At 47.6% G+C, this 19,040-nt stretch overlaps 1 protein-coding gene across 1 annotated transcript in view; it reads left to right on the forward strand.

Moving 5' to 3' along the window:
* ARHGAP1 (Rho GTPase activating protein 1) overlaps positions 1–4,886 on the forward strand; it is a 246,482-nt gene extending 241,596 nt beyond the window's left edge. The window contains exon 13 of the mRNA XM_085646663.1: positions 994–4,886. Within this exon, the coding sequence (XP_085502789.1) occupies positions 994–1,188 (195 nt within the window). The 3' untranslated portion in view covers positions 1,189–4,886. The remainder of the gene's footprint in view (positions 1–993) is intronic.
* The last annotated feature ends 14,154 nt before the right edge of the window (positions 4,887–19,040 follow it).

Genomic DNA, 19,040 nt, shown 5'->3' on the forward strand with positions numbered 1-19,040 from the left:
GCACTTAGAGATCTGCTCTCTGTACAGTGTACCCTCACGTGGAGCCACTCTCTGTACAGTGTACCCTCACATGGAGCCACTCTCTGTACAGTGTACCCTCACATGGAGCCACTCTCTAGACAGTGTACCCTCCCAGGGAGCAACTCTCTGGCCAGCGTACACCCACAGGTAACCACTCTATGGACTGTGTGCACTCACAGGGATCCACTCCCTTGACAGTGTACACTCACAGGGAGCCAGTGTGCACTCACAGAGATCTGCTCTCTAGACAGTGTACACTCACAGGAAACCACTCTGGACAGTGTAAACTCACATGGAGTCGCTCTCTGAACATTGTACACTCGCAGGGAGCCACTCTGGATACTCTGCCCTCAATGGAACTCTGGGTGTCCGCGGGCACCACGCACTTATCCGACAGGCTGGACATCTTCATAGGACAGCCTGCCCTCGATGGGCCCCCGGGTGTCCACAGGGTGTGGGCACCACACACTTATCAGGCAGGCTGGACGTCCTCATACGACAGCCTGCCTGTGATGGAACTCTGGGTGTCCACGGGCTGTGGGCACCACACACTTATCCGGTAGGTTTGATTTCCTCATAGAACAGCATGCCCGTGACTGAACCTCTGGTGTCAGCGGGCTGTGGGCACCACACACTTATAAGGCACGCTAGACGTCCTCATAGGACTGCCTGTCCTCGATGGAACACTGCGGGCTGTGGGCACCACGCAGTTATCAGACCGGCTCAATGTTCTCGTGAGCCAGTCGAGCCTCAATGGAACCTGTCTTCGTTTAACATAGCACCATCGCAGGACACTCCTGTCTCCATGAGTGTCCCCTTGACATGCCTGTTGGAGGTCCTTTTGGCAATATGTGTACTGGAGGTTTCCCATGAGAAGCTTTGTGAGATGTCTTTGTGTGAAGTCCCTGCACTTTCAGGTGTCACTCCTACCTTTACCTGCTCCTGACATTCTTGTTTTTACCACTCTCCCAGGTGTCAGAAAACCAAGAGCAAAATAAAATGACCAACGTCAACCTGGCTGTTTGTTTTGGCCCAAACCTCTTGTGGGTGAAAGATGCTGCCACCAACCTGAAGGTCATCAATCCCATCAACTCTTTCACCAAGTTTCTTTTGGACCACCAGGGGGAGCTATTCCTGCCATCTGAAGCCTTGGCCCCTGAGGCTTGAGTGCACCGCCAGCGGAGGTTCTTCCTGGCACTGGAGTCGCTAGCGCCCAGGGCCTGAGCGAATCACCAGGAGGAGCTCTTCCCAGCTCCCGAGGCTTTGGCATCCTAGGTCTGAGCTCCCCAGTAACTCTTCACCGATGACTAAGCTGCATCTTCTTCCTTACTGTGCCACTTGCAACACTATTGGGTTACTGGGCCTGTCCCTCTGGAGCAAGTCAGGCCGGAACCGTTCTCCAAGGAGTCTGATCCAAAGTGTCCGATGAGTGGCTGTGTGTGTTTGTGTGTGAGACCCCTTGCTCTGAATGTATTGTTGTACGTGAATGACCCTGTGCTTGGACCGTACCTAGTGTGTGGCTGACCCTGTGCTTGGAATGTAATCCTGTACGCAAGTGCGCCTATACGTGGACCGTGACTCAGTGTGTCCGACTCCATGGTCTGAATGTGTTCGCCTATGTGAGTGAGCCAGTGCTTGTACGGTGACCCTGTGTGTGGCTGACCCATAGCCAGACTGTACCATGTTTGTGAGTCACGCCATGCTTGGACTGCAAACTCATGTGTCATTGACTGAGTGCATGGGCTAGAACTCTGTGCGACTCTTCCCCGTGCTCAGGATGCAGCGCGTTGTGCCTGTGATACTGTTCCTAGATCGCTTTCTTGTGCGAGTCTGCAGTCCTGTCATTGTTTCGTCACTGGCTCCATGCTCAGACTTTTGTGCTTGACCTAATCATGGTTTTGAGTCTGTGCACTAATGTTTTGTGTGTGGAGTCCAGACACCTGTTTGGGAGAAGGCCTGAGCTTGAGTCCCTGTGCTGGTATTGTCATTTCTTCTGCTATTTTTAATGCCACCATTAATGTGAGTACGCTGCGGTACCGGTATGTGTGTGGGTGGCATATTATGGGTTCTCTGCATTTGTTAATATACACTGATGAGTGCCTGTTGCTACATGTGTCATATCATCTTTGGGGCACTCACTAAGGTCTGCCTTCCTCTCTAACACCTTCTCTGGGGATTCATAGCTTTGCCATTTTGAAATGAAGGCGCCTTAACCATAAATCAAAAGCAGTTGATCTGAGCACTCCGGCACATTCCTACTCACCTCACATTTTTATAAAATGGCCAGTCCTGTATTGTTCATGGTTTAATTTCCAAAGTGCATCCATGTTGGACTCTGCTGGGTACAAGTGTGGTCAGACATACACCAGTAGTGCACCCATGTTGGACTCTGCTGGTTATGAGTGTGGACAGACTTACACCAGTAGTGCACCCATGTTGTACTCTGCTGGTTATGAGTGTGGACAGACTTACACTAGTGCTGGTACCCTATGCCGTAAGAATGTGAAACAGTGCACAACCTTCTCAGTGTGATTATGGGCATCATTACAAAGTTTGGTAGAGGGTATTGTGAGCAGTGTACACTCTTACTTCAGGGCTGCTGTCCTTGGCTGTATGGGTGCCATTACAAAAGGGTTGGTGCCCAGTGTTGTGAACAGTGTGCCTGGTGTTGCTGGGAGTCTAGGCACTATTATTTGTAAGTTACTGCTCTGTTATGAATTTGGGTTTTATTACTCAAGGTTGGTATCCCCTGAGGATGTGAGCATATGGATACTAAATCCTGTGCTGGCGTTGGTCCGGGCACCATTGCTCAAGGGTTGTTCTATTATGCAGTTGTGCGAACAGCATGGTTACCTGATGGTGGTGCCTTTGACTGCTGTAGGTGCTCTTACTTGTGGACTGTCATCTGTGTAAATTTGAGTATCGGTGGTTTTTATTTATTCCATTCCACTTCCACATGCCACTCTTCAGATTACATTATGTTTCTACCCTACCTTAAACTGCCAGACCAACCATATCACTTCTTACTCAGATGTGTTTTTGTCCAGGCGACATTAGTCTATTCCACACTCAATTAACCTCTGATACCTGCTTCCTTCCATACATTATCCAGACCGATCTCATCCAATCTACTCCAACATGACAATCTGAAGACCACGATTGGTCCTTTCACAATTAGTATTGCTTTCCATCTTTGCACACCGCTCGGTCGACAAACATTATCCTATTCCAACCCTTGCAATTCTATGTACATCGTTGTTCTTTGTACCCCATGCTTGTCCATTCCATCACCATACCACTTCATCTTATTAAGTGAAGGCCATGCCCCTTTCTCAAACTGTTGTACCATTCCATTTGGAAACATGCATTATTCCATTGCACCCCGTTTACAGAGCTCTGAAGTACCACCGTCCAGTCCACGGACCAACATTATTTGAATCCAGCCTTGAGCAATCCTCTTCAAATATTGCATTCTAACCCTACATGCTCATGTGAAACCATTATCCCTTATGCCTGCCCCTCAGACGCCACCAGCCCCTCTACCGTTCACTATCAGATGTCCTCCTTCAGACATTGTTGCATACCATGCCCACACATTCCCCTCTTCAACTATTCAATTTCAACCATTAGGTCACACATCTTTCACATGCCCCTTTAAAGACCAATGTTGCACGCCCCTGGCCAGGCAACATTATCCCGTCCTTCCTACATGGTCATATAGAACCATTACCTACTTTCCATCTTCATGCCCTCCTTGAGAGGCCACCATCACTTGCACTTCTACAAACCACCATCACATGACCCCTAGGGACCACCATCACACGAATCTTGCGAAGCCACCATTGCTTTCCCCTCTAGTGACTACATCACAATCTCCTTGAAAGAGCACCATTGTTTGCCCCTTAAGAGACCAACATCACATTCCCCTAAAGACTCTCATTATCCTCAAAACTCCTCATGCTCCTAACCATGTTTATTTTCACGTGAGTTCCAATCTGTATTCGATATTACCCTATTCAACCCTCATATACTTCTCTTGCATTCTTCTTTCTTTGCTTTGTCAGGCCCAGGGCTATTTCTACTAGATAGTCAATATATTCACCAAGCCTCTGTGTCCTCCATGCAACTCTCCAGACCAGGGTGCTGCTTCCATCATGCACACAGACAGACACTTTAGAGGTGTTTGAACACTCTTATGCTAACAGCACAAGCATTTCAGCTGGTAGAGTGACTAATGTGGATGTGGGTGTCAGGGGATCTGTTTCACTGGGCTCTGACATTTTTTGAACTTGTTTAAAATGTTGCATTGTGATAAGAATTCAATAGAAGGAATCTGTGCTTGTCGGGGGGCACTGGTGCTTTTCGAATAATGCTGTGGTTGGTTTACTATTGCCAAATGCCTGTGAGGCGTATCTGCTCTGTTGGGTCCAGCTATTTTGCTACTTGGAATGGGCTTTGAAAGGTGTCTGCTGCTAGTAGCTGCATCTACACCGCCTCTTCCTCCAAGTCCGCAACTGCAAATGGAGACCTCCACATAGGCTCTTCATCAAAGAATGCCCTTCATCTAGTCCGTGTGGCCCAACAGCCGAACCCAGGCCTCGCCATGTCAGTGCATGTCTGTATGGATTCAGCCAGTTTCTGTTAAGGCCAAATGCTCCCTCGCATCCTTTCCAGGTGGACGCATCCGCCTCCCCTGTTAATAATGATATATATTTTTAAAGGTGAAAAGTATGTTTTTGTAATCCGCTCTTCACATCTGTATCACCCTTCATTGTATGTGTAAGAATTCGCTTTTTACTCTGCTTTTGTTTCACCGTTTGCACTTTTTGTACTCTTAATATTGATATTAAAGACGTAATCTGAAAGTTTTTGTATTTTTACCAATGATGCAGATTCTTCAAATCTTTCGTGCATTGTGTTATCTGCTTTTGAGGACTAACATCCTAAAAAAGGCGAATTCTGGGGACAGCCGTATGATTTTGGGGAGTGTTTTAAGTCCATGATTTTGATAAATGGAGAACATTCCCCCAGTGAAGATTCCTTCATTCTCACTTTACGCCAGAAACAATTTGATAGAATCCATGTTTAATAGAACGGGAACAAGCTTGACTCTTGCAAGAAATTAACAACAAGCATGAAATCTCAAGGTTTTTTCAGAGTTGTTTTTTCCACTCTTTTTATTTTTTGTTTTTATTTATTACACATAGCAATGTGAATCACGTTTTATATAGAAAGGGCAAAGCATCTTGTGCCATTCAGTAGCAGATTAGTAGATACAGTGTAGAAGATTAGTAAGGATTTAACAGCTTCCCAGAGCATTATCAAATCAAATGGGACTTGTAAAGCGCTACTTACATGCCTGAGGGTATCCAGGAGCTTCGGGGGGTTGGGTGGGAGTGGTGTGTTGCTGCTGTGCTGAATTAGTGGAAGAGCCAGGTCTTTCTTGAACTCTTGCAGGGTGGGTGATGTGCAAAGAGCAGTCAGCAAATTCAGCCTTTCATAACACCAAACTCATTTCTATGTTTCTCTAAGGAAAAGGGAGGAGTTGGCCTAACGGCTAGGGCGGTCGACCTTGAATCTGGGGATCCAGGTTCGAGTCTCGACAATGACGCTGAACATCCTGTGATTCTGGGCAAATCACTCAATCTCCCTGTGCCTAACAAAAATGAATGTGTCCTCCTGTAAAAATTGTTTCTCACAACAAATGTTTGCTTATTATTATCACCATTTTATCTCTACAAAACTGTCTTACTTCGTATTTACTCCCAACTCCAACACCACCAATTAAAATTCTCTCCGTACCCAGGACATCAAACCAGGTCTTGAGTCCACATTACCTTAATTCAGTACATAGGACAGATCAGCTATTGGTTTACTAAGTATGATATAGAATGTGTACTTCACTGACTAGTGAAACCATTACAAATTGTTGTTTCTGCAACTATTCAGTTTGTGCCACTCCAACGTTGGTGCACTTCTAACAAAGAAGGCAAATGCACATTATACAAAGATTGTATACATCTAGTGATGGGTCGCATGTTTGCAAGTTGTTTTTCTTCAAAGATTTCTTTCCAGTCACGAGGTGAGGTGACTCCTCCTTTCGGTGATAGTGCGCATGGGCACCGACTCCATTGTTCTATTGTTTTTTCTGCCATCTGGTTCGGACGTGTATTGCTGCTCTCCGGTACGAAACCGTTCTTCTGGTTCCCCTCGGTGCGCAATCCACTCTACCCTTGACAGTATTGTTTCTGTACGTGTTTCCCTGTTCTCCGCGTATCAGGTCGATCAACAAACTCTCCATTTTTGATCGATACCCTCGTGGGCGACCGTCGGGCCAGCCTTGTGCTGATGTAACGGACTGTATTCCAGTTCTGTCCTAGGTGCCACGCCAAGTACCCTTGCTCTGACCTACACCGAGTTTGTAACTTGTGCCTCTCTCCGGAGTACAAGGAGGAAGACTACATAGCTTGTAAGTCGTTTCGGTCCAAGCGATTGTCGGGCTGGACGAGAGATGCAGTGCCAAAGCCTCCACCAGACTCTTGATTTCTTCTGGGAAGAATCCGAACAAGAAGAGATCGAAGCGTCCGCCAGAGAAAAAGAGGCCCTCTCTGTTTCAGAGTCCGATTCCGAGCTCGATCTGGAGTCCGAGATGTGCCTCCGGGACAGGGTGCTGTGAGTACCGAAGACCCTTTGCCCCATAAATCCTCTTCTAAAACTCATAAGGCTACGGCAACACCTCTGCCTTCCGGCCAAGGTAAGCACAGAGACAATGTTTCCGACACCCCGCCTCTCATCTCGGCACCAAAACAAACCGCTAAGCCTTCCGGCTAGGGACCGAGTCGGACGAAATTACCTTCGGATCTGAAATCATTAGGCTCCAAGGACAAATGTGGTTCGGAGCCGAAACCCTCTGCTTCCAAACACAAACGTGCTTTGGAGCCGAAACGCTCCGCTTCGAAACACAAACATGCTTCGGAGCCAAAACATTCTAAAGACAAGCCGATTTCGACGCAGAAATCCAAGGACAATGTTCTCGAGCCTCCAGGACCAATTTTAGACGTTCTTAAGGCCAAATTGGACCCAAACAAAAGAAAATATATATTAATCCTGATACTGGACATATTTTGGCTAAAAATCCAGCAAAACACAAGCTTTCAGAGGACGCTTTTAATAAGATTCCCTTGAAGAAGAAAGCCAAGGCTACTAGCTCTGTTAATTCTGCCCCACAACCCTTTCCGCCTCCACCACCATCTCCGCAGTTACTAATGGAAGATCCCTTACACATAACATCTCGGGGATCTCCACGTACAGATCCAGATGTGGATCAGGGTGATGCTGATGCTCATTTGCCTGCAGACCCATGGAATGATTACACCATTGGCCCTCCAGTAGAGAAGGAGCCAGAGCTTTACCCAGCAAATCCATCTCCACCGGATGATATGGCTTATGTTTATATGTTTCTAAAGCGCTCGAATGCCGAGGCGTCTTGGCGCTGGAGGTGCTGTGGCAGGGAAGGGCGGAGTTTAGCGGCCTATGTGGCAGCAAAGAGCTTAGTTTTTAGATTCTTTCTAAACATCTGAAGGTTGGATTGGAGCCTCATGGACTGGGGCAGCTTGTTCCAGAGTCTGGCTGCGCAGTATGTAATTGTGCGGCCGCCCCAGCCTTCTCTTTGAATCTTTGGTACTCTGACTAAGCCTTGGGTGGCTGATCTTAGGGCGTGCAACGGGGCATATGGTACGAAGAAGCTTTCTTGGCCTTCAGCCGCTCCACCGTAGTATGCAAGTGCTTTAAAATCTATGCGTTGTTTTATAGGCAGCCAATGTAGGGAGCGTATCCCATCTGAAATGGGTTGCCCTCTGTGTAGACCCAAAGTCAGCCTTGCTGCCGCATTCTGCAAAGATTGTAATTTCAACAGTTGGAACTTGTTTATCCCCAAAAAGAGGGCATTTGAGTAGTCCAGCTTTGAAAGAAAAAGAGCCACCATTACCGTTTTTTTGAAGCTCCTGAGGTATGAAGGGGAAAACTTTTCTTAACGTCTTCAGTAAAAAGAAGCAAAAGAACATCAGGCTATTAACTTGAGCGGCGAAATTGAGCTTACTGTCAAAGAGGACCCCCAGGTTTCCAACGTTCTCTACAGGGGACAGACATTCTCCCGCCTCCACTGGCCACCATGATTGGTTCCACAGGGGTAAGCCTGGTCCAAACTCCATCACCTCTGTTTTGTCAGTGTTTATTTTTAAGTAATTCTGACCCATCCAGGACATGATTTCCGTGAGGCATGAATGAAATCTGCATGCAACAGATTCAGGCTGATTGATGGTAGATATAATTAGTTGGGAGTCATCAGCATACGATACCAACGTAAAACCATGTATCCTGACGAGGTCAGCTAGAGGTGTGACATATAGATTGAACAGAGTAGGAGAAAGGGCCGACCCCTGTGGCACTCCGCAGGGAAGGTGGAAACTGTCAGATCTCGTACCTTCCCAGAACAGCCTGTGCTCTCTGCTCTCTAGGAAGGAGGCTAGTAGGGCCAAGGTGGTTCCTCCCACTCCCAGGTCCCTCAGCCGCTGCACCAAAATGATGATGCGGCCGACAAATCTAGGAGTACCAGGACCGCCCTCCCACCGCCATCCACTACCCTGCAGATCTGTTCAGCAGTTTTGACTAGTGCTGATTCAGTCGAGTGGCGTGGCTGGAAGCCATGTTGAGAGGGGTCAAGCAGGCCATTTGTATCTAAATAAGCAGAGAGGGATCTGTTCAGGTGTTTCTCTCGGACCTTGGCTGCGAGAGGGAGTCCTGCAATAGGACGGTAATTATTGGGGTTGCAGGGATCCAAGCTAGGTTTTTTTTAACAGAGGAGTGATGGCTGCCTTTTTCCAAATGGCGGGATATTGTCCGGAGCTCATGATTTGATTTAAAATTGGAGTAAGGTGTTCAGTGATTGGGCCTACAGCTTGATGCATAATGGATGGTGGGCATGGGTCAGTAGGTGCCCCTGATTTTAAAGAGAGGAGAGTGTTGTTGACCTATTCTTTGCTCATCGGCTGAGAGCTAGTCAGCGTACCACTGGAGCATATAGCGGGCCCAGTCGGATCCGGAAGCTTTGTGGTGTGCGAGAAGTTGTTGTATATTTTATTTACCTTCTCTTGAAAATGGTCTGCAAGGGTGTTACAGAAATGTTGGTCTGGCTTGAAAGTACTAACCTGCTGGGGTTTTGCCAGTAGGTTGACCATCTTAAACAGTTCCCTGGTAGAATTTCCTGCGTCCTTGATTTTAACTGTGAAGAAATGTTTTTTGGCGTCTACTATCGCTTCTTTATATATTTTAGCAGAGAGGCTATAGACTGTTTTCTTTTGGCTATCATAATCTGTCCTCCAATGCCGTTCCGCCTTTCTACATTTAGACTTTAGGTCCTTGAGTTCGAGGGTATACCATGGAGCTGATGTCTTTACTCTCTTTACTTTAACTATTTTTATTGGGGCAACCCTATCGGCTGCTGCCAAGATCCAGTCGTTGAACTGCTGTACAGCCTTATTATTGTCGTGTTCTGGCTTGATAGAACCTTGGTTGAGTGCTAGTTCCAATATTCCGTCCTTAATTTTGCCCCGTTGTCTTATTGGACGTTTGACTGGACTTACTTGTGCTTTAAGCTGAGATTGAGAGCTTTTGAGATTGAAATAAATAGCCCTGTGATCGGACTATGGCACGTCTAGTATCTGAGAGAAGCTAATGTCTGGGTCATTGGTAAAAATCCCTTCCAGCGTATGACCCGCTGTGTGGGTGGACCCAATTATCAGTTGTTTTAGATCGAAGGCCTTGAGGTTGTCTAAAAGTCTGGTAGTGTCTGGGTTATTGTTTAGTTCCAGGTGGTAATTAAAATCGCCCAGGTTGGTAAGTGAGTGGGAGTCCGTATACGACTCCAAGAGGGTCAGCAAGGCTTGTGAAAAAGCGCTTCTTGGACCTGGGGGGCGGTAGATTAGTATACCCTGGAAGGTCTGCGCATTGTCGAGATTCATACAGAATTGTTATGCCTCTGCCGGGAGGGTAGAGATAGGTTCTACATGGAGTTTGAAGTTAGCTCGATAGAGAGTGGCTATCCCCCCCTCCCTTGCCTGATGCTCTATTTTGAACTGAGTACGCATAACCATCAGGGACAGCAATATTCCAGTCGGGGATGGAGGCATTATCTGTCCAAGTTTCTGTTAGAAAGACTAGATCGGGTGTAGTGAGCTGAATGAGGTTGGTTATCAACAGCTCATTGCCAGAGCAGCAGAGTATCATGGGGTGCCATCACATAAAGAAACATTAGAGGAAGAGTTTCTTTTTGAAACACTAGAGTCCACACACAGGTCAAGTCAAACACTCCCTATGCTTAAATGCATGAAGAGACATGCAGATGATATCTTTAAAGACCCTGTCAGAACACGTTTTTTAACTCCAAAGGTGGATAAAAAAAATATGAAACCCTCACCATCAGATCCTGTGTTTATTAAGGTACATTACCTCTTGACTCCCTAGTAATGCTCGCAAAGGAGCTAACTTGCAAACCTCAGGGGACGCACCTCCCCCCCAGATAAAGAATCCAAACTGATAAATGCCTCTGGAAAACAAGTAGCTGTTCAAGCTGCTAACCACTTGCGCATATCTAACACACAGGGCCTGCTAGCTTGGTACGACAGGGCACACTGGGATGAGATGGGGCAACTGCTCCAATATCTCCCAGAAGAACACAAAACTAAGGCACAGAAGAAGGGAGACTCATCTCTAACTCCTCAATAAGATGTGCCTTGGACGCAGCTGATACTGGAGCTAGAGAAATCAATGCCAGCGTTCTCCTCAGAGGGCATTCATGGCTTAGGATCCAGGGGTTTAAGCCTGAGGTTCAACAGTCCGTTTTAAACATGCCCTTTGATAATGAACACCTGTTTGGTCCTGTAGTCGACCAATCCTTAGAAAAGATGAAAAAGGACACTGAAGTGGAAAAATCTATTCGAGCGCTCCAGTCCCCATCCAAAAGAGGCCCCTTGTGCCGCTCATTTTACAGAGCAGGGCGCAAAACATCCTCAGACCCAAATCCTTCCTCTAACAAAGGCAACAATCAATCCGTTCTGTTAGAAATGGGATTTCTGGTTGGCTAGGGCATGCGCCTAAGCCATGCAGAAACCACCTCTCTAGTCAGGGGAAGGGAGTTACACTCTGAAGATAACCCCTGCTCACCCCCTTGGTAGCTTGGCACGAGCAGTCAGGCTTATCCCAGAGGCACTGTGTAAAGCGTTTGTGCAATACACACACAGCATCAACACACTAGGCACACTACAAAAGAGACTCCACACAAGGTTATATAAAAAATAGCCTTTGTATTATCAAAAACACATTTGAATCTTAACTACACATATACACTGTGCCAACTGGCACTAGGCAATATTCACAGGGGATTATATACACCTGACGGGGCCAATCGGGCCACTGTCAGAACCTTTAGAAAGCACTAGTAGCAATTCTAAAACACAAACTGTAACTACCGGTACCATTCTGTACTTAGCATCATCACCTGCAACATAAACACATTATGTCTGCATCACGTTAGGCATAAGACACATTATGCATAAATCTCATAAGCATAAACCATTAAGCAACCTCTGTAGGTATCGCATTAGGCATAAAACACATTATGCACAAACCTCATAAGCATAAACATGTTATACATAAATTACAATTAGGACACTCCCCAGGTGCATACATCACCTTCGCTTAGGGCCTTGCGCCCTCCTGGTACACACAGGTACTAAACCTGACCCCAGACCCACTGGCCTTTCACTGGGGCTCAAATGAAATTTGTCCAAAAATGTTAGGGCGTTACTGGGGCCTTCCACCGGCTCCCTTTGGCTGCCAGTGCAGCACGAACCACTGTGCGCAATGCGCTGGGGGCGTAGGGTGCAACTCCCCCCTTCCTCGTCATGGAGCAAAAGAAATGGCCCCACATTGCAGCTGCCCGCGCTCTCGCGGTGCAGCTGTGAAGCAGAAACAGGCACTGGCACTACCGTGCCTCTGGGGCTCCTACAACCAATTTGCCCTACGTTGAAGCTGCCCGCGCTCTCGCGGTGCAGCTGGAGAAATAGCCCTGTCACCACAGTGCCCCCTGAGTCCCACTCTGGGACTCTACAAACAAAATAACCCCCATGTTGCAGCTGCCCGCGCTCGCGGTGCAGCTGTGATGCTCCACTACGCACTTGGCCCTAACAGTGCCTTAGGAAGCCCTTCTGGTGCCGCTCTCGGCACCACAATGCGGCCAAAGGAAAGTAGCACTGGCACTAACTCTGCCCTGTGAGCATCAACAATGCTCTCCGCGCAGCTCCCGATACCCGGGGCTCCTTGTGGACATCACCGGTCTTCTGTAGGTGGGGGGGAGGCACCCGGCAATGCGCCTCGGCAGGCGCCCCCCACTCCCGGGGCCTCTCCTCACCTTGCCTGGCGGTCTCTTCCTCCGACACGGGGAAGGTTCCCTACACACGTTCAGGAAGGACCTCAAGACCTGGCTCTTCGACTGATCTGGATCTGCTCCCTCCCTCCCCCACCCCCCGCCAGGGCCTTGAGACCCTCACGGGTGAGTAGTGCGCTGTACAAACCCCTGATTGATTGATTGATTGAAGGTTTGGCTTTCCTCCTTGCTGCCGGCTGCCTGGGGGGAATCTGGTTGAGCTCTTCCGGCTACCACTCTCTGGCGGTGCGCAGCGGCGGCGAGCCGCTAAAGGCTCCCTCTCTGTTGGGGGAAGCTCCGCCCCTGATCAGGCAGACTTGCCGGACTTCCAGCCCGGGGAACGAGGTCCCTGTTGCTTGGGTTCCCTCTTTGGCACTACCGAAGGCGGGGTAGGCTCCCGCCTGGGTTTCAGGTCTCCGATATTGGCAGGACAACACGCGGGGCTCCCACTGGCACACGGGGTCCTCACCTTCCTCTTCTCTCTCGCTTCCCGTGATTTCCTTCCTTCCTGCCGGCCGACCACACCTCAACTTCCTGGAACTTGCCCCACCCACAATCAGGCACTGGGCGCCTGGTTTCCGGGTCGCTTGTGGCAGTGGCTTGAAACACGAAGGGACAGAAAAGATGCGGGGTGGGCTCCCGTTCCACCACAATGTGGGGTGGGCTCCCGCTCCATCAAAATGCGGGGTAGGCTCCCGACCCAAATATGTATCAAAAATGCAGGGTAGGCTCCCGCTTGATTCCTGGGAACACGGGGGGAATCCCCATGCCGGGATTCCCTCTGAGTAAGTTGCAGCCCAGCGCTGTAAGCACACCTGCTCCTCTCGTCCTGGAGCTTGTCGATGGGCAAAGCTTGGGCAAGAAGAGCTCATGCAAGTCAGCTCGCTGGGGTTCTAAGGCCAGCAGACCCTTCAGCTGCCTAGCAAGGCAGCCAGTCCATCCCCCAGTGGTGGTACCTCCCCGCAGGCTAGCAGCCTGCCGGCCGCAAGTAAGCGCCAGAAAAAGTACATTTCATGGGGTCACAGCCCCAGTACTTATACTCCCAATGCTTTGATCTCATAGGCAGAGAGGGTCTGTGCCCAGCCAGAACCAGTTCTGCCTTGTCTGGTGTGACTTCCTGGCTGAGGGTGGGGACGGCATGGTCAGAGGCAGACCAGGCCCTTTGAGGTGCAAGGAAATCTCCCCAATTGCAGCCTTGGCCTATTCAGCTCTTTCCTGACCCACCTAGATAATCTGGAGCTACTCCTGCTCCCCAGCCTTCTGTCATCCAAAACCCAGACAAGCAATCCACATTCCAGCAGAGGCACACGGGATGACTGAGCAAGAAAATACCTACTTTCTAAAAGTATTTTCAAACACAGAATGTAAAAATCACCTTCACTAAAAGGTGCATCTCTAGATTCTGAGTTCAGGCATACTAAACTTTACCACGCTGCTCCTCTCATATCCGGAATTACCACTGAAACACTTCTCAGGGAATCCCCAATGCATCCCTGTGAGAGGGCAGCCTCACAGCAGTGAGAAACCAAAATGGCTGTTTGTCACTTCCAGGACATGTCACACACTTAAGGTACATGTCCTACCTTTCACCTACAATGCACCCTACCCATAGGGCTAGCTAGGGCCTACCTTAGGGGTGACTGACAAGCAGTAAAAAGGGGGTCACAGACATGGCACACACTTTAGGTATCACATCACAGTGGCAGTAACACTGCACGCACAGGCCCTGCAATGGCAGAGGCCTGAGACAGGTTTGAAAGGCTACTTTGGTGGGTGGCTCAATCAGCGCTGCAAGTCCACCAGTAGCCTTTAATTTACTGGCCCTGGGTATCTGAGATACCACTTTACAAGGGACTGACAGGTAAATTAAATATGCCAGACAGGTGTAGACCAATCTTACCATGTTTACCACAGAGAGCACACGCACTTTACATTGGACAGCAGTGCTAAAGTGCCCAGAGTCCTAGAACCACCAACACCATGTCAGAACAAGCATTTGCAATGCAAAAGGTCTCGCATTTGCACGAGTTTAAGCTATTGGCATTGTAAATGGCGATTCCTTTTATTTTGTTTTAAAAAAACACATAAAAGACATTGTCATTTATAGTGCCAATAGCTTAAACTCTCACAAATGTGAAACCTATTGCATTGCAAATGCTTGTAAAAGCACCCCATGCTGCGCTTTCAGTTTAATGGCGGCCACACCCCATTCTTTAGACATGGCTTGTCTAAAGAAACGTGTGAAGCTGCCATTAAAGTGAAAGCACCGTATGGGGCACTTTTCCAAAATAAAAAGCATTTGTCTGTCCAGTTGGCCCTATTGGTAATAAAAATGTAAAAGCGGGCCGTGCTGAAACCATAGCGCGGCTCCCGGAGGTAAAGCGGGCAGCTTAGCAGGAAAGCAGTTTGTGCCTGCAATAGGTAAAAAAATCATTAAAGACAATAGTGCTCACAGATTGGAGATAAAACAGAAGTAAAAAGTCCAGTCCTTATGGGAGGTTACAAATGCAGACAAGGCGGTACTAAGGAGGGACTACTGAGCCCATTCATGAATCAAAAGCAACCATTTATAAACAACAGTAACCGGAGCCAATTGAAAAGATGGGCGGAAAACGGACGAAGCTTCAAGTTCATACCTGAATACAGCATTCCTCGCAGAGCACTGCCCAGACTCGGCCTGGAAAAAACAGCAACACAGGGCCTAGTCTGAAAAACGTTCTAAAGTTGACTGCAGGGTAAAGTAGGAAAAAACAAAAGGAAGAGGGGGTAAATGGAAGAAACGGAATGTGTTGAGAGAGACAAAAAGAGGGGGAAAAACCAATAAATACAGAAAGGAAAAGAAAAAATTATTAATAAAAATAAAAAAAAATGAAATGGAAAAGCGGTAAGGGGGAGTTGACCCATATCATGACAACTATATCTTGAATGCAATCTTTCCAGATGCGTACAGAACAGTTTGCATCAAATGAAATCACAAAACGTAAGTTCAATTTGCTTCCACATACATGTACACATATATGACGCCCTTTGTCAATCTTTTGACAAAGGCTGTCATGGCCGAAACACTTTTGTCCGCTACGGGGCAGGAACGATAAAGCAACTTAAAAGCAAGAAACTAGAGTGTGCGCCACAACTTTGTGCGAACAGAAGTTCTGGTGGAAAAAAAATATATATACATATACAAGTGTGTTTTTTTTTCTTCTTAAAACAAAAGAACAAGTACTGGCTTTTACTTTCAGCCTAAATTTTCTGTGTGTGATCAAGCGAGTTGTAGAGCAAAGTAATTGTGTAGCTAAGGACCAGATGCCCTGTCTTTGGAGAAGGGGGAAGCTCAGTCAACATGTCACTTGCCCAATGGAGACAAAAGTCTTTCCACCGAAACACACCGAACTCGAGCTCTGCTGAGGCGACACATAGGAAGTCTTCAGAATGTGAAAGCAGATCTGTGTGACTACACTCATGCCTCACTACACTGGAGGCGAGTGGTCTGGAGGCAAGAGAGCTTCTAGATGTGTAGTAGGCATAGCAACAAACTGTCCTGTTCTCTTTTGAAACAAGGAAGGATGGACACACTACATACACAGAGTAGGTTTTGCAGACCTTTCCATTACGAAATATCTCAATTACTGAAGCAGAACAGAAATGTGGACCGTATCCTTGGCCAAGACCCCGGCAATCGGACACGCATTCCTTCTTTTGTGTTTATTTATTTAATCTCTGATCTTGGAGTATATACTGGCTTAAAAGTCGCTTTGAGAAAATGAAACCGACTGTGTTCTTTACATGTGCTGCTCTACTTCAGGCGGACCATAGCACTTTGTTATTGTTTTTAAAATTACATTTTGACCTCCTATTTTTAAAACTGGCTGAAAATGCATTTTTTCACAGCAGGCTTTGGCTCCTAAATGTTGTGCCGTCATATAATAAGGACTGTCGCCTGTTTATGAGGTCACAAGAAACGCTCACCAAGGAAATGGTCACTTTTAAACTGGGCAGGTGGAATGGCATAGTGCAGGCGTGTACAGAGGTGCCAGCCCCATGCTGGCTTTTCAGGATCTCCACAGAAGATGAATGTATAGATGACAAATCCAAATAAAGCCCGTGTACAGAGTTGGTGGCAATCCTAAATATCTGGCATGGATACAGCCCTCCTGAATCGACGTTGGAGCTTCCTGGCAGAGAACAGATATGCAGGGGTCTGGGTACAATCCTGTCTTGGAATGCCTACATGTTAAAGAATGACTATGGAAGCCATCAGAAGCATGTCTGAAAGCAGACCCCGATATCATGAACACATGCAGGTCACAGCCGAGGAATACTGGATTGGGGGTACACTGCATCCAGCCAGATTAACTACCCTAATGTCACTGTTTTGGTTTACACTAACCCCACCTTCCAACCATCACCCTGGGGTTAACCCGGTTTCTAATAGCCCAGGATCAAACGTGAAACTAGAAGGTGAGAAGGAACTTTACAACGAGCAGAGGAGTTGGCATCGTAGCCATAATGCTATCACAAGACTGCACCAGCTCAGGGCAGAATAGGCTAAATTAAACAGGAATCGTGATGCTGTGCTGTGTCTGTGTGTGCATGGGCGGAGTGAGCATGCAGAAGAATGTTCAGTGGGGATGCTGTGAGAATGTCATGACTCGTGAAATGTGCGGTTTATGTTGGGGCAAGTCTAGCAGTTAATCACAGATGAATGCAGCCCAAGCGTGCTGCAGCTGTAGTTAATGTCCGTCATGAACTAAACAACTTGCCTCTTACCTAATGGGCTCCTGACTTGTCTATACCGACTACCAGGCCCTCCAACCCCAACATGAATTCTGGAGCAGGAGTACATCAGCCATTATTTGCCCTTTGGCACCCCACTGTAAGCAACGGGGTGCTCCCGACTCACCTGTACTAAAGACCCGAACCTCACCTGCATCTACACCATTCTAGTGACAAGGATGTTGCGTTGGGCGGGAGGGTCGTTTTCCGAGGAGTTCATGCTCCGCTTAACAGGACAAGGCTCAAATAGCCTCCAGGGTGTGGACAGAAAGCAGGACACTGGCCTGTGAAATCACAGGGGACGAGGGACAGCAAGGACTGTGCCTGCAGGTTATGTAGATGCAAAGGACAGGAGTAGTCCTTGTGTTGTCTGCCTGCAGTAACTGGGAGGAAACTATGCAGTGGTTGATACGAGTTCTACAAAAGAAGACTAATAACAAGTGGAAGCGCGTCGTGCCCGCACACCATACGCATGCACATCTCCTGCTCGCCCCGAGCCGTACACGTGCACATCGCCTGTCCTGGAGCGTGCACATCTCCTGTCCCCCTTCTGAACAAAAATGGACGACAATAGTCTCGCCAAGCGAGCAGCGCATGCGCTGCGTCGCTAGGCGAGTCCTAAAAAAGGCTAGGATGAAGGCAAAAAGTTCAGGGATGACCCTGCAAAAAGGGCCAAGTCCAACACTTTCCCGCTAGAGGTTTCTACGGAGGAGGATATAGAGGAAACCATTCCAAAGGCAGGGGTAAAGGCACCACATCACGTAACACCCCTTTCTCTAGTAAACAGTGAATCGCCCGCACTTCCCCCAATGAATCAACACCTGTCGGGGGAAGACTTCAACAGTTTTCCCCAGTTGTCAATCTATAACAACCGACAACTGGGTGCTAGACCTTATCCAACATGGTTATTGCCTGGAGCTCACCTCCAATCCACCAAACATTCCACCTTTCATTCACAAATTGTCGTCAGACCATTTGCGGTTACTCAAATAAGAGGTGCTATCTCTCTTACAAAAGGGAACCATAGAACCAGTTCCATTTCAGTACCAAGGTTCAGGGGTTTACTCTCTTTTTTTCTAATTCCCCAAAAAGGATGGTTCCTTAAGACCTATTTTGGATCTCTGGGAGTTAAACCACTACATGCTGTCAGAACATTTCCATATGGTGACGCTTCAACACGTTCTTCCTCTCCTACAGCTTGGTGATTTTTTTTGTCCACACTGGACTTAAAAGACGCATATTTTCCCATTCATCCAGTTCATTAGAAATGTATCCGATTTGTCATAGCAGGCAAACACTATGAGTTCAAAGTACTTCCATTCAGAGTAACTACGGCACCTGGGGTATTTACAAGATGCCTAGCAGTGGTAGCAGCTCATTTCAGAAGATAACTAATTCATGTCTTCCCCGACCTAGACGACTGGCTCATCAAAGCCAGCACACATCAAAACTGTCTACAAAACACTCAGACCACACTATACGTTCTCCACCAACTGGGTTTCATGGTCAACATTCAAAAGTTTCACCTACAATCTTCACAGATGCAATCTTATCTGGCAGCCACTCATCACGTGCAAGGCTTTAGCCAGCCCCAATGCAGCCAGAATTTCCAGTAACCAAACTCTACTTGTTATGTTATTTAAATGTATATATAGGCGCGACAGCTACCCAAAAAGGGTTTACCGGCGCCCATCAGAAACAGCAAAAGATAAGGAAAGGGAACTTACTGATTAAAAAGGCAAGTTTTAAGTGACTTGCGGAAAAA

Source organism: Triturus cristatus, chromosome 3_1 (genome assembly GCF_964204655.1).
Source record: "Triturus cristatus chromosome 3_1, aTriCri1.1, whole genome shotgun sequence".
Taxonomy (NCBI): Eukaryota; Metazoa; Chordata; class Amphibia; order Caudata; family Salamandridae; genus Triturus; species Triturus cristatus.